Source organism: Yarrowia lipolytica, chromosome 1C (assembly GCF_001761485.1).
Source record: "Yarrowia lipolytica chromosome 1C, complete sequence".
In the NCBI taxonomy this organism is placed as follows: domain Eukaryota; kingdom Fungi; phylum Ascomycota; class Dipodascomycetes; order Dipodascales; genus Yarrowia; species Yarrowia lipolytica.
The window spans coordinates 2205398-2221180 of NC_090772.1; the positions used below are offsets into that span (position 1 = coordinate 2205398).

At 44.5% G+C, this 15783-nt stretch overlaps 1 protein-coding gene across 1 annotated transcript; it reads right to left on the reverse strand.

Moving 5' to 3' along the window:
* Nucleotides 1-11708: 11708 nt before the first annotated feature.
* On the reverse strand, nucleotides 11709-13244 carry YALI1_C22186g (uncharacterized protein; the record flags this gene model as incomplete). The annotated part of the gene is made up of 1 exon (XM_501873.3): nucleotides 11709-13244. The coding sequence occupies one exon, from the start codon at nucleotides 13242-13244 to the stop codon at nucleotides 11709-11711; it is 1536 nt and encodes a 511-aa protein (XP_501873.2).
* Nucleotides 13245-15783: the final 2539 nt, after the last annotated feature.

Sequence of the window (15783 nt, forward strand, 5' to 3'; positions counted from 1 at the left end):
GAATAACAACCGTTTGAGAGAAAGACAGGCCGTGGGCTATCAAGTTGCACCTGTGTGGAGCTGCAAGTACGTCAAAATTACTTTGTCTAATGTTCATACCAGCGCTGTTTCCCGTGTCTCGACTGGGAACCCCCCTCCAACGCCTCGATGTCACGACGACGCATAAATGGAATTTATGGGCTAGCGCAACCGAGTCGCGATTGGTAGGATATTGGCACTAAAAAGGGATCTGGGAGGGCGAAGAAACTTGAAAGGGGGATCTGAGACTGCCAAATATACTCCTAGATAAGTTTTCACTGCGATTATTACATTCTCCAAAAGTACGTCAATAGATGCTTATGTTATGCTTCCAAGATCGGTACAGCCATGCTTAGATCCTACGAAAGATATTGTCGAGAAGAGATGGGAAGCCATATCGGTTCAGGATGGTATAAAAATTTTGTACTAATGTGGTACAAAATCGACCTTGAGGAGCATTGCCGGACGTTTTTAGTACACTTTTCACGTGTTGGCTCACGCATGATGCAGTGTTACGTGCTCACCTATATATGCCAGCTATGATACAACTGTTCAGGCGGGTGTAATATACGAAGGGGTAACGATGGAGACTAAGCGTGCTAATGCAGTTGAATTTGAGACTCAGGTAACCCAATGCGCTTGACAATACAGTACTGTACCCATGGTAGCGCATTACCCAGTAGTCTTACCTACAAATAGCTGATATCAACATGTGCTCGACCAATACCCGAAGTAATTTGCCAATTCCCTAAAAGTCATTAAAACCGACTAAGTATACACTGGAAGGGAATTGCCCATGGTCTAGACTTTCATGTGATGTGTCCCTATCCCTTGGACTAAAGTCCGAAGACGGGTACCTGGCAAACGTAGTGAATCCTCAGAAAACCAGAGAATGGAGCAGTAAACGAGAGATGGATGGAGGAACACAACTCTGTAAAACCTAAGCTATGCACTTTATACCATCCTGTTTACTCTGAACGAAAGTTGGTCAGGGGTTTCGGACCCGATGTTTGTATATGCACTTATATTGGTATGGACATTTATGCAACAATGGATAGCAGCCCCGTCGAATACTTTTAGATTCACACTGCCTTTCTGATGGAAGTATGAGTTCCGTAAGACAGATGCAGTGTCTGCCTGATTCACATTGTACTTGTACTGGTACAGTAGCCACAGTAACGTTCCTTGAAGATGCAGTACACCTTGAATCTCTAACCCTCAACGAAATAGGATCTGATTATACACCTGGAGGGCACCCGGTATCTCTTTTCCCACGATACTATCAGCCCGTTCCGGAGTACGCTGGAAAAAAGAGTTACCGTTTATATGTTATTTGATTGTTGGATCATGAAGCTCTTAATAGAAGAAGAGGAACGCAAGGGCGGATTACCAATCCCATACACAACTGATTAAGCATCCATTTGTCGATTTCAATGTGTTCTGACAATAGTTGAATGACATTACAGTACAGAACAGTAGAGTAGTTACTATGCGGAATTATGCGATTCGAGCTACTGTAGAGAACTGGGGAACTGGGGTCGAAGGGGCATCGTTGTTATACTTGGTATCGAAGGCCTTCTTTCACTAAGTTTGCTATTGACATCAAAACACCACTCCTGGCCCTTGCCCTTGCCCTTAGGGAACTCCAACTTGAATGTTAGTTTCTTTCCACAACGCCGATTTCAGTCCTCCAACGATTTCCAACCGGTGACAACGAGAACCGACATTGTAGAGTACATGTACATACAGTAGTTCATTTTCTGTCATTCTGGTGTGACCCTGATCCGACTCTCAAACTACTAGACAGAAAAACACTCAAATTAGCTAAGTAACTAAAGAAATGATAAAGGAATACCACAACAGCAAATAGTTCGACATGACTAAAGAAAAAAAAAATTGTATAAATGAAATAATAGGTCCAAATCATGACATATCACAGTGACATTCTATCAATATTTTTTGAGGATGTAAGTGATTATAGCCTTATATCATGACAAAAAAACCGTATATAGTACCCATTCTCAGTCGGCATAGTTTACAGTTAAGACTACAACGGTATGCACAGTACATACTTGTAAGCAGGAACAGATTGTATAAGTACAGTACCTACCACGGCTTGATCCTCAAAGACTTAAAAAAAGTTGAAACTCGTTTCTACTATCTCTGAAACAGGCTCTTATAACATTTATATGTGACGTTCGATTCGAAGTCGTATAGCTACTGTATGACTGGGTTTCTTTGTTTTAAAGTGCTTGCATAATCGATGCTTAGTCTTAAAAAAAGGTGCAGCTTTACAGTTGAGAGTTTTGCTGAAGTTTCACTCACTAAAGTACAGCCTATCTCTACGATACTTATGACAAGATCATGGTACCAGAGGCGGCACCATGTTGAACACACAGATATGCTTCTGATAGGGGAGCAAAATAGATGCTACAGTAACTGTGTGATACTGCCATGACCGAGAATCGAACTGAAGTTTCCATGGTCCTGTCATATAGACGACTTCGTCCGATCAGCCATAGTCAAGCACCAGAGCCCAGTACCAACCATGATGCGGAGGTTTTCTCCTTTTTTTCTCTCTAACATCTCTCCAGCCCTGGATATTCTTCAATATTTTGTTGAGACAAAATTTATTCACTGGTGCAAGTGTTACGATAACATAGCAATGTGCTTATCGAGGGAGAAAACATACATCAATTTGGAAACGTCAATTGATCTCTTTTCTGGTTGTCCTTCCATTGTACATACTCTTTCTACTGGCGGGACTTTGGTCCTTATTGTGGAATAAAATGCACTTTTATATAGAAAATACATTAGCGACTTACATATCACTTGCAGGGAGGCGTTCCAGTAAACCAGACTCTTTTCTCTAACAGATAGACTCATTAGGAGAGTCTCCGCATCCTAGTAGAGGATTCGACCGAGAACTCCATCAGGTTGACAAATTCAGCTAGTGGTTTGTCACCCACGTCAAGGTTTTCAATTCAACACTTACTACCGACTGAGGAGGGAGTAAATGGACTCATGGACCTGGGCCAAGACGGTTTGTATCATGGCTACGCGCCAAACCCCGCAGTAACGGCTACTTATAGCTTCGTTTCCCAGCAATTGGTGGCTCTCCTAGCAATTTGCATGTTAGTCACTGACATCGACAGGTATTGTGTGCAATTCCATATGCTGTTGAAGAACAGCATGGTCATGTGAAATCAAATAATCGGTGGATTTACTGTATATTGAATATAGAGACCATCAGGTTTCATGATACAAAGATAAGGGAAGTGTGTGCAGTTCTTCAGTAAGATGTCAAGTAATAGATACTTGTAGTTGAACAGATTTTCAGACCCGGGGCACCCCGTAAAAAAACCAGTATGGTATGTACCTGAATACAACAAGAGTGTTAATTTTCGCCCTGATTACATCAAACGTTTTCTACTGCTCTCGCTCTACTGTGAGATATCTGGACAGTATCCCTTTATAGTCCCCAGACTGTGCTAATGAGAACCGATCTGATCGATTGTCTCGTTCAAACAGACACGTGGTCGCTACGTCAACTACAGAATCTCGACGCCTGGGACTGTAATGTCTTTTAAACTGCTCTGCTGTCAATCGAGAAGCCCCCCCGAGAAGCTACAGGACAATACAATGCCGAAAATCACCATACCACTCCATATTCGGTTTCACCTATATTGGAGTTTATTCCACGCTGTCAATGGGGTTGATCAACCGCCCACTGTAGAGTAAGCTCCGTTATTATTGCTTTTTGCACAATATTGTAGTAACCCTTGTATCTTCGACCCTTGTATCTCCACTGCCCTTTGTTCTTCAGAGCTTCTGATATTCTGAGAAACATGATTTGCAGAGTTCTGAGTCTTTTAGTCTTGAAATTTACAATGACAGACCAGAGGAGCCCGACCAGGGACTGGAAGTTGCCTTTTGAAGCTCTTCACTGATGGTAAACGTCTTCGGTGAGAGACTACAACGATAAACCTCACTATTATTGGACTCAGTGCCCACCAGGTGATGTCCCTTGTCAGCTACAGTATCATGGCTGCCATTATGGTCTAGTGAAGCTCGCACAGCCTCGGAATACTCCTTGATGTGACGATAATTCCCTTTAAACTGTCTTCGGATCGAAATGTCTCATATTGCTCAACGCGTCACTGCACGTATAATATTAAGAACTAGAGCGAGGTTATATTGGAACGAAACCTAGTGGAATACGATAAATCTATAGTTCTCGGATAAGCAAAAGCTCTTGTGACTATGGTTACGGATAGCTCTTGTGACTTCCCCACCCCAGATTCTATTTATTCCTTCAACGGTGGAGTCCGTCTTGAGACAAGAGAAGTGTACTGTACTACTGTACATACTGTACTCACAAGTGCAAGTATATCTTTTTTTTCACGTAGGGATATGATAATTCACAATACATGTACATTGCCTCTACTGGAGGTGTTTGCTTGTACTGTACTATACCCTCACGTTGTGGACTGAAAAATACAATGCGTATTCTGGTTGTCTAGATGTTCCAATCGGAGCTTTGCTATTGGGGACTTGGGAAAAGCAAACAATCGTTCGATAATTCCTTTTGACCGTTTATCTTTCTCTCTTTCATCTTTCCTATCGCTTCTGTTAGCCGCGATGAATGATTCAGACATGCCCTGGCTCATGCTAAGTGGACCAGGGTGGTTACATAATTCTCCACAAGCCTGTAATTAGCATCGTAAATCTTGCCTATCCGAACACCTTATTTTGAACTGAAACCTGAACTGAGAAGGAGTTGCTTTTTGTTCCGTGGAACATGTGCGTGCAGTGTTCACAGGGACTGGGCAGCTGTCGGACACTTATCCGCGGGGTGGTACTAATGAATTGGTAATGGTGCATGGCTCTCAATGTTCTATCCACAATTTGAGAGCCGCAATCATTCACAATTGGTGATCCCCAGGCAAATCAAGGCAACTCTGAGGCCGATTGAACACGGGCGGCGTCTCACGTGCTCGCTGACTAATACGGGAACGATCGTCCTGCACTAAACCCCATTTTTAATGGTGTTAACTCCGACAGAGTCAAACATTATCTCCAGTAAACAACTGGTGATGATTCGACTGGAGTTTTTAATCCGGACTGGCGCGGATTCCATGCAGGCTTGGCTTGTATTCAAAGTGAAACAAGTTATCAGTGAACGTGAACCTGAACAGGAGCGACAAACAACGTAATAGACCAGGGCAGATGAATGAGACGAGGAAAATGTCATGCTCTATAAACGGTTTCCCTAAACTACTCTTGTCATTAGTCAACAAGACCTCTCACAAAAGCAGAATTAATACTTAACAGTAGTAAAACAGAACCATGTCTCACAGTTGGTCTTTTTAACCCATGTGGTAGGTATATGAGCTTAGGGAGAACTTTGGGTGCCACTCGTGAGTACTGTACAGTAGTACCTACTGTACCCGGGAGTAGAAAGATTCTTCGTCATAGAGAAAAAAACAGTAACTAGCTGAGCCGATATGGTTCGAGTTATGTAGGAGAATGGTATGGGGGAAGAATAAGAGCACTTGTACTGGTATCGCGCTACTATACCCTTATGGACTGTATCTCACTCGAGACTAGGGAAGCATGTACCGATCCTGTCTTACAGTCTTCAAAAGCAATTCTACTTGTCAGTCAATGTTTCACTGATACGCTGTGATGCACATGATGGTAGAGAGTTTGGACGCGAGGTGAAGCCGCTGGAAAACATCGAATCATGTACAAGTACTTGTATATTGTCTCCAGTTTCTTTTTACTCTTCGAGGGAGAATTTGCCAATCGTGCTTGCTTTTTCCTTTCCCAGAGTTGTTTGTTGGACCACCACTGGAGGTAAATGTCGATGGAATGATCCCCCAGAAACCCCGCAAATGTAATGTAGCCCTTAACATAGCTTTCCAATTTCATCAGTGATTTTTTATCCGAATTGATAGCTTTATTTTCGAAAAAAAAGGTCACTCACACACACACGTGCGCTTTTTCTTTGACTGCAGATCACGGTCTGTGGCCGAAAATAAAGTGTCTCCACCGCCCACCTGCTTTTGGCTTCCGCAGAAATTCCGTGCTTTAGGCCGCAAACTCACTTTTTCGGCCCATCGGGTGGCCGAATACGACTCCTACTCGGGCAATCTCTTTATCAGGTCTTGACTAGGGTCTGGGAGAAAACTGGAGGGTCCCTGTAGTCGGAGCTAACAGATGTCAAGTATCCTTGTCCTGCAGAGTTTAGGGGGGGGGGGGGCTTTACTTAGTCCTTTACTTAGACCAGCCTAAAGTAAAGTTGGGAGCTAGTGAACAAAGTCTAACTACAGTGGCTTCCTAGCAGCACCTGTCAAACATCTATTCGACAGAAATTAGGGAGGTATTTAGACCATAATTCTGACAAAATTACGTCAACAAGAATCCTAAGGTTGAGCTTCCTACAGTAGCTAAAAAGTGGCGCTTCGAACAAAGACAATACGTCAAATAATGCCATGCCGAGGTTGGAATACTGTATTACGCTACACCAGTGCCGACCCAAGAAGCTGGAGATTAGAGCTTGTGGAGATACCCTGGGTGCTACACTACAATTCTTGTACTAACTAGTATTAGTACAGCAACAGTGCAAACCAGGGAATTGAGCCCGCCGAGTATTCATGGCTGCATCATATTGCTGCGCCTGTCCACCCTTGGCGGAAACTATCGCAACTTGTCGATGCGGTGCTGCTTTTCATTCACAACGATTCCAAATACCCAAGTCCCTTGTAATCTGGTTGATACTACAACTAAAAGGCAGTAGATCAACTTATGGAACACCTCAATCGATTAGAAGACTACACTACAGTAGCGGTAGCAATATCCAGCAACTGTTCCCCATCTATGATTGCAGCTACAATACCATAGTCTGCACAAGTGCAGAGTATGTACAGTATGTAAACAAGTCAGTCAATATAGTATCCCATATTCTCATTAGTTGGCGTGATGATATCAGACACTTTGGGATCCCTCCCGAGACCCGCACGGAATGTTTCAAGATACCACTTCTTTAGAAAACATTTCAAAACTACCGAAGGAGCCGTGGACACGGTCCGAGACGGCCCGTGAGTAGTGACTGGTAACAACAGGTGCCTTATCTGGCAAATCGGAACTTTAGTGTTTGACAGAGTACAAGAGTCTAGGGTGTCATCAGGACGTGTGACGTTTTTCACTAATCCGAGACAGTCTTACAATAGCTTTGCCAATCAAGTATATTGTACCTTATTTAAAGAGTCCTATTCTTTTGATCTCAGTTTCGTTAATATCGGAGTTCATCTTTCCATATTAGTCTGAGTGATCGGACTTCTCCGCTTTTTTTCGTGCGTACAAGTAGTTGTAAAGTGTTGGAGCATTCTTCGTTGCTGTGCCCAGACTACAAGTCGATGAAGCAGTACGCTTGTGCTGCCCCACTAAGGCAGGGAAAGTAAGTTCTCTTGATAGCTTGGTACTTGTACCTCCATGGGTATGTTCCAGATCAACAGACCCTGTCGTCTTGCTAGTGTGCCTCTCGTGTTTAGTAGGCTAATGACCACCTTGACAATAGGCTAAACAATAGGCTAAACTTGATCAAATGGGGGATGCCTTAGTCTGACGCTAACTGAAGCGTGTTTCTCGTATTGAGAAGGTTATCAGGGTATGCTGAATGGATAAGTTCCGGTATCTGGACCTGCCGGAAGGTTGGTTGTTTTCTGGTAGAGATACCATAGTTATTAGCCAAATCTGGAGGTATTTCATTCTGGTGAAGTGGTTACACTTGTCGCTTTGAAGTTCTTTACTTCCAAATTGATAACTTGTATCATGACCGTATTGTTCTTAGCCCACCTTGAACACCTATATACGTAAAATTCCACGCAAACAAAACACCGGTTGAATCTGTAGGTTTCAATATCCAGCTGGGCTGTTCTAAAAGATGGCTTTTCTGATGCTTAGAGCCCTTGTCTTGTCTCTCTACCACGTGTACTGTCCCGCTTCTGCGTCTACGACTGTCGTCTACACCTTCCAAGATGCTTTGACTGCCAAGTGGATCGTCAAAGATACGACCCTGGTTGACAAGCGGGCCTTCGCGGCCCCTGTGGGATCCATACTTTACTCCGTTAGTGTATCTTACACAGGCATTGTATCTTTTGAAGGTGGTGACAGCTGGGGTCATTGTCTGTCTGACACCAAGATACATACAGAAAGGACGATCTGACACAAGGACCTGACGATCTACGCACCATCTGACACAGTTGGCGTTACTAGAATGTTAAATTTATAAAAAGCAGCCCCTTTAGTCCTGATGATCAGTCCTCTAGTGTGGCGAGCGTGAGTAAGAGAGACCGTGGGCAGGGAGTGTCCTGTTTTGAGAAGAAATACAAAGAGATAAAGTGCTGCACACAAACATGTCACGTCTTGGACATAATATTTCCAGCTGTAACTGACCATTGCCTTATTACAATTGTGCTTGTACTTGTACTTGTACCAGAGGGGAGTTGCTGGACAAACAGAAACAAACTGCGGCATCCACATGAGGGAGGGTGCGGAAGGAAACTGTGAGATAAGACCGAGCTAAGGTACGCCGTATCAAAGCCGTATGTAACAGTATACTAAATGGTACCTGTATAGAAAAGATTATTCATCAAGGGATTGTATAGCACAGTTACTTACTATTATCATTGAGATCAGTAACTTCAAATGAACACAGTACATGTATATGGATTGTTGGGGGTTGGACAGTCCTCGGAACTTTGACGGATGTGCACACCGACACACGGTGCATCCGCTCTGCTTGATGATATTCTTCGATAGATGAATGATATTTCATGTGCTTCGCCTTTGTCGTATCTGATCTCATATCACATGTGCCTGGAGGCTCGTTTCTCCTCATGTTGACTAAACAAATACTGGAAAAAGGCTACAAGCCGGGGTTCTACACAAGAGATGGGCAACAAGACAAGCACATCCTGAGACTTTTCCCTCAAGTAGAAGGTAAGTCATCAAGAAAGAGGGTGGGAAAGGGTCATGTACCGGTTGGTGACGGACTAAAAAAAGATATCGAGATGTACAGAACGGTGGATACAAGGGGAGTTTCATTGCCAACAGGTAGTACTCGTACAGTAGGACGCCGTTAATAACTGAGGTAAAATAGCGTTTAACAATATCGATCTTTCTCTAGTGGTACTCATCTCGAGTTTTGATAAGCATCTCTTGACCAGCTTACACTCGTCCTTCAACCACCTTTCGACGGCTCCACTTGCCCACTTTTTGACTCACGCCAATGCCCACCTGACAGGCTTGTATCTGTCGTATCCACGGAGTTGTGCGATGTCATCTTCCCCGCATTATAGCAGGTGACATGGGAATTTATTATCGGCAAAATATTACCGACTAGTTAAAAAAGTGCATAGTTAGCTACAGTACTGCAATCATACTGGGAACGGTCTCTACAAGAAGCTACCACCACTCTATAGAGTTTTGGTTTTGCCAGCTGCACGATTATGCAGGCCAACACAAAGCCGATTTCAGCCGCATGCGGAGGGTTTTAAATATCTAGTAAGATTGAACATAAAAACAACACTAACCGGACAGAGAGAAAAGAACACAACCCGAGACAAAAACACGGTAACAATTCATTGTTGACATTTCCTTGTTGGACAAGTGGTTGTTGGACAAAAGAAGAAGTCTTCACGTCATAATGTAACCCCGCTGCGCAGAGATGAGGCTAGCTTCGGAGAAGCCCGATCCAAAGTGAGCGCTTCTTACCAGTAAAACAACACCAGAGGGGGCCATCAACTGGAAACATCACCCGGAATGCACGTGGCGACATGTTTTTTTCACCAGGATTTGGACCATCTCTCGGCTAATGTCGTCTGTTGTCGGCTTCCACATTGGTTTCTCCGTTTCCACCACACAACACCCGCTAGTGGCTTGGCAGGGTTTGCGATCCTACAGCCGTACACTTCCATTACCAAACGTTAAGCAAGGTAAAAATGCCACGGAATGCGATTTGAAAAGAAGACGGCTGCTCAAATCGCCATCTGACCCGGCTTGGATTCTGCGCGCAAGGCTGTCATATCATCCCCGTCCTACATAACCAGCTACAAACGACGGCCCGTCTGTGTCACATCTGGTGTTTGACGAGATTCAGGTACAAATTATGCATAGACCTACTTACTCGAGGACCCCGAGTTCGACCAAGGTAACTCTAGCCGAACGAGCTATATTTCTTGTTGCGGCGACGCCCCCCACACTACTCTATCCTGTACCATCGTACAACATACAAGCGGAAAAATATTAATCCATCTTTCCCTATTGTATGTAAACGTCTAGTCTGCGGTAGCTACAAGTGGCTAGTGGATGCTACCCCCATCGCCCTTTGTACCCCTTAGCTCTATTTTAGTCTTGTTTTTAGGTCCTCCCTTGTTTTCGGATCTCATCACACACTAGGGTTCTCAGTTTCTAGGGGTTTTTCTAGGATTCCCGGCCTCTAGGGTTCTACGACTGTTCATATTCGATCTGTCTGAGTCTACATTCAAAAAGTTGACTGATTTCTAGTCAGTATCGCAAATGGACCACCCTCGGTCCGACCGAATGGCCACAGACAAGCACAATTTGGTCCCTGCTAGGCCATTTTACCCCTATAATACCCCCCTCAAGTCATAATACTGACTAGAGTGTCATTACATTAGCTTCAGGTCAGTGCCCCACCTGCTTCCACCATTAGTTGGATACTAAAAATACGAAACAGGCTACTGTACTTGTAGCTGATTGAAGGGTGGAGAAAGAACCCGGCAGAAACACAGATCGGGAATTCCGCTCCGGAGCAACCACTTACATTGCCGAAAAACAAAAGCGGAACATGCAACGGGACGGACGTGACTGTGACATGGGTGCTCGGCGACGGCAGTGATGAAGCAATTCTATTTTTTAGCGTCTTGAGAAACCAGTTGCTGGTTTCGACAAAGACCAAGAAAAAGAGGCAACAAGAGCCGAATTGGATCTGCAAAGAGGGAAGAAGAAGCGGAGTTGATGAGCACGAGCCAACCCTTTCCGCCACTCTACAGATGCCCTCATCCCGAGCTCTAGTGACTAGGTCGGCACTGAGACCCCCCCTTTCGATCAAGTTGCGGTCAGAGATAGCACCGTCGCGAAGGACTCAAAAACATCAACTAACCCGTGTGCCACTTTGGTTTCGGTACAGTACCGTAATAAAACCAGACAGACCTAGCCAAGTGAGCCCAAGACCGAAGACATTTAAAGGTTCCAAGACCCACCCAAGCGGCTGGATTTTCAAAAAGGTCAAGAAAAACATTCAAGCAGAAACCGCTTGGCCGAAAGGAATCATGTGTTGTACCTTGGATAGTCTGGCGGAATGTTTCGTTATTCTTGGACAATATCGACTCATTGGTTTGGTGTTTACAAGTTATCTGTGTGGATAGACACTGATCTCACGGGACCTTGAGATCCAAAGCTCGATGGCTGTGTCAGTAATTACTTGAATATAGAAAGGGAGACGGTTTTCTAACATCATTACGGGATGTTCCTTCTATTTATATAATTGGACTCGACTTTTCACATCTATAATGAGTGGTTGTATATTTTATTTTCGTTCTGCACATTATACTATTAGATTCACTCGGATTTTACTCAGTTGACCTCATTTCCCCAGTTTACTAGATTTTTCCAAACTGGACCTTGATGTCCTCCACCTGGACGCCCGTCTTGGCCAGTTTGCTGATCTCGTCAATCAGCCGAGGCACAAAAGTTCCGGGGCCATCGCTCAAAGGACCGGCCTTTTCGGAAGCAATGGTGTACAGTAGCAGACCAGCCAAGGCAGCGTCGAAAACGTCGCCAACATGTCCCGCAACGATAGAGGTAATCACAGAACCAAGCATGCAACCCGATCCGGTAATCTGAGTCAACAACTCATCTCCGTTATCGACAAGGACATACTGGCCAGAGGGACCAATAACGACATCCTTCTTTCCGGTCATGACAACAACGGTATTGGCATCACGAGACAGCTTGAAGGCGGCCTTGAGACGCTCGTCCAGAAGAGACTCCCCGATGCTGTCGACTCCCCGCATCTTTCCAGCAAGTCCAGCAGCAGAGAAGATTTCACCGTCATTTCCCTTGATGACAGACATTCGGATACCCTTGAGAAGAGTCTTGACGGCCGACTTTCGTGCCTCGGAAGCTCCACCTCCAACAGGATCGAAAACCACAGGTCGACGAGCAGCATTGTAAGCCTGACCAGCAGCCAGGAACGTCTCAACTCCATCGGAAGTGGCAGTGCCCATGTTCAGAAGAAGAGAAGCGTTGGGGATACCAGCAAACTCGTGGAATTCTGCCCGAGTCTCACTCATGGCGGGGGGCGAGCCGATGGCGATGGTGATGTTGGCAGAGCAGTTTTTAACCACATTGTTGGTGATGTGGTGCACAAATGTGGGGGTGCCGAAATATGAGTTGATCTTGCTGAGAGTTTCAGTCGTCACTTGAAGAACAGGCTCAGTAATGGCGTCATGCCACTGCTTTGACAGGACTTCGGTCACCAGCTTGGCATCCTGAGCAGCGATGATGCAGCTCACAACTGCGACTCCGTTACATGTCGCACCACACATGTATCGCACAGATGGCGTGTTGTCAGGCTTGATGCCTCCAATAGTGACAAACTTGTGTTGCCGGGAGAGAGACTTCTCCTTCTCAGTGATGTAAGCAAACAGGTTTCGTGCACCACTGAGTCCCAGGGGCTCGGCTCTCAGCTTCTTTGTGAAGGTTCCATAGATAGCACCCACTCCAAAGTAATCGAGGTTCGCACCGGCTGCGTCTGCCTCCAGAGCTGCATCATACTCCTCCCGGTTGGTGATACTCAAGCCAATGATCTTGTCCTCTCCCAGCATTCGTCGGCATTCCACCACGGGCATGTCGTCTTGTCCAACATGCACTCCCTCGCAGTCAATGGCGAGAGCAATGTCCAGCCGGTCGTTGATCAGCAAGGGCACACCATGCTTCTTGGTAATGGCGTGGATCCGTTTGGCGGTCTCCAGAAACTTTCCAGTGTCCGCCGTCTTCTCTCTGAGCTGAATGAGAGTTGCTCCTCCTAGAATAGATTGCTCCACCTGATGTTCAAGTGTAAAGTTGTCAGGCACGAGACCAGAATCGGTGACGAGGTAGATTGAGTAGTCTGTTTTGGACTTGTTGAAGGGCATGACGAAATGGAATATGGCGATCTGCTAAGTAAGGTTACTTGAATCTCAAGTATTTAGTTGAGCTTGTCTGGTTGTGTGTTCGAACCTCGGTTGGGCTGATTAATTTTCTGTCGGTAAAATGATCAGAATTTGAACGAGAATCCCGAATATTGCCTTTTTGCGATTGTAGTCTCAGTCACTCTTTTTTTGGACCACTTCTGACGACAATTGAGTGTGATAATCTGTTGATGCACAAAACAAAAATGACTCGTTGGTTGACTCAACATATGCACATATTGACTCAATAAGGTTTGATAGTTGTGATTGGCCCGTGAAACAAGTAGGGTAACTAATCAATCGGTTACATTTCCGTGTTCAGACTTATATTGTCGTATTTCCTGGAGCTCTGGGATTCCGAGAATATATTTCTTGTCGTTTTAGAGTAGATATTTCGCAATATTGTACTAGTGCTTAGGTTGGCTGAATTACTTCTTGTATAGTGTATATTGGTTTCACCCGCAGGACTGCTTTTTCTCGAGGCAAATTGGTGACTGTGTTGTTGGTAGCGATGATGAGTTGTTATTTCATACATCTAGACTTTTTTCTCTTCATTTTCCTACCCTGATTTCTTTTTTTGGAGTCACCCGAACTTGCTTGTACTTGTACTGTTTTTCTTCCCCCCCGGAGCAACTCGAATTCTAAAGCTCACCAGTAGTGTGTGTCTTAGAAATCGATAGATGAAATTCGATGAAAAGTATCGTGTGGATTTTCCAGAGTTTGACATTGATATTTCAGGTTTCACATTGAAGGCTGATCCGAATGTAAAGTGAAAATCGAACACTGGTACGAGTATATGACGACTTTCAATCGAGGGGTTCCGATAGCAAGTGTCTTTCCTATCTGAGACTCAAGACTCAACAAGAGAATATCTGACTATGTACTAGTGGAGGGTTCGATTGAGCGTGGAACCAACCTGGCTATTCCATTTCGGAACCAAGTTGACTAGTCCATTCTCTCTAGCAGTGATTGAGGTTTCCTTTGATAGGGTCCTGGAAGAAAGGTGCAAGTACAAGTAGGGACTCCAAGTTGTTCAAGCACAAGTAATGGAGTACAAGTACACGTATCTACCAAAGCAAGTGTTCAAGTTCTATCTGACGCTATTTGGCTGAGATGGTGGTTATAACCCGAAATTATTGTGTTTCCAGAGTGCACAAAATAGTGTGAGCTGATCCGGGTGTGAATGTCCTACTGTACAAGTACTTATACAAGTACAAGTGCAAGTTCAAACAGAAACGTCCTAACCGGGGAGTATCAAAGAGAGCCTTGTAACATCAAAATTACTATCATTACGTTCTTCAGGTCTCTATCAAGTTGATGTCTTCATTCTCAGCAGATTGATGGAGGACTGCAGACAAAGTGTGAGCTATAGAACTGCCTCCAGATTATACCCACCAAAAAGAAGGCAATATCGGTAAGTAAATCCGTAATAAATATCTGTGCTTGTAGACAACTCAACGCATAGACAACTCAACTTGTAGAGAACCCAGCTCCTTTTCATTCTGCTCGGGTGGCTCGTCTTAGAACAGATGAACAACGAACCGACAGCATTCTCACACTGTTATAAGATATTACTGGACCAAAAACAAGTCTGATCTGATTCGTCTGCTGGACAACAAGGATCAACATTTCTTTCCTTCACGACACCCTGGCTTTCAGTTTTGCCGAGAAGATGAACATCAAAAGTCGCGTCGATTTGAATCCGATTCGCCCAATCGTTGACTATTGTGATAAACCGAGGGAGAAAGTCCTAATAGCGAATCGAGCTGGTTCAAAAAGAACTTTTATCAACTTCTCGTCCATAGCGACTCCGAATCTCGTTCCATGAACAACTCTCCAAGTTACCACCTCTTTCCAGGAGCATCTAAGAGCCATCAAGAGATAATCAAACTAGACGACAACAACAATTTAAGACAATACGAACAGAATATCAACCACTCTCAATCCAATGCTCATAGTGACAGCAAAAAATTCCAGTCGCTCTTTCCATCCGATTACATAAGCAACACAAAAACCAACCAGGGATCTACACGGAACACATGGTATAGCTTCAGACAAACACACCTAAATGTCTGCAAGCTCATTTCGATCGACCAATACCCGAAATCCTCTTTGGTAGCGTTACATCGGCTCTGTGGTGGGCATGACATTGTTCGGGTGGGCACCACTTCACAAATGTTGGTATCGGAATCCGACATACCCTGAGTAATACACACGTACATACGGTAGTAAGAATCTGGTTGTGATCTGACTTTGTTTGGGCCAAAATCTTTCCGAAAAACCGTTGGCATGACGTACTCTTGACATAGATAGATCTGGAACGCACTAACCACGTCCCCCATGTGATGGCCATGACATTGCCAGCGTCATTCACGACAACTAAGCTTGTCTGATCTGATTAACATTGAGTATATGTCAAATACGGTTCCAATTGATATGAGACTCAGTGTGACAGGGGGGAATTTGGCACAGTATATGACATTGTCGACGAGACCCTTGAAAT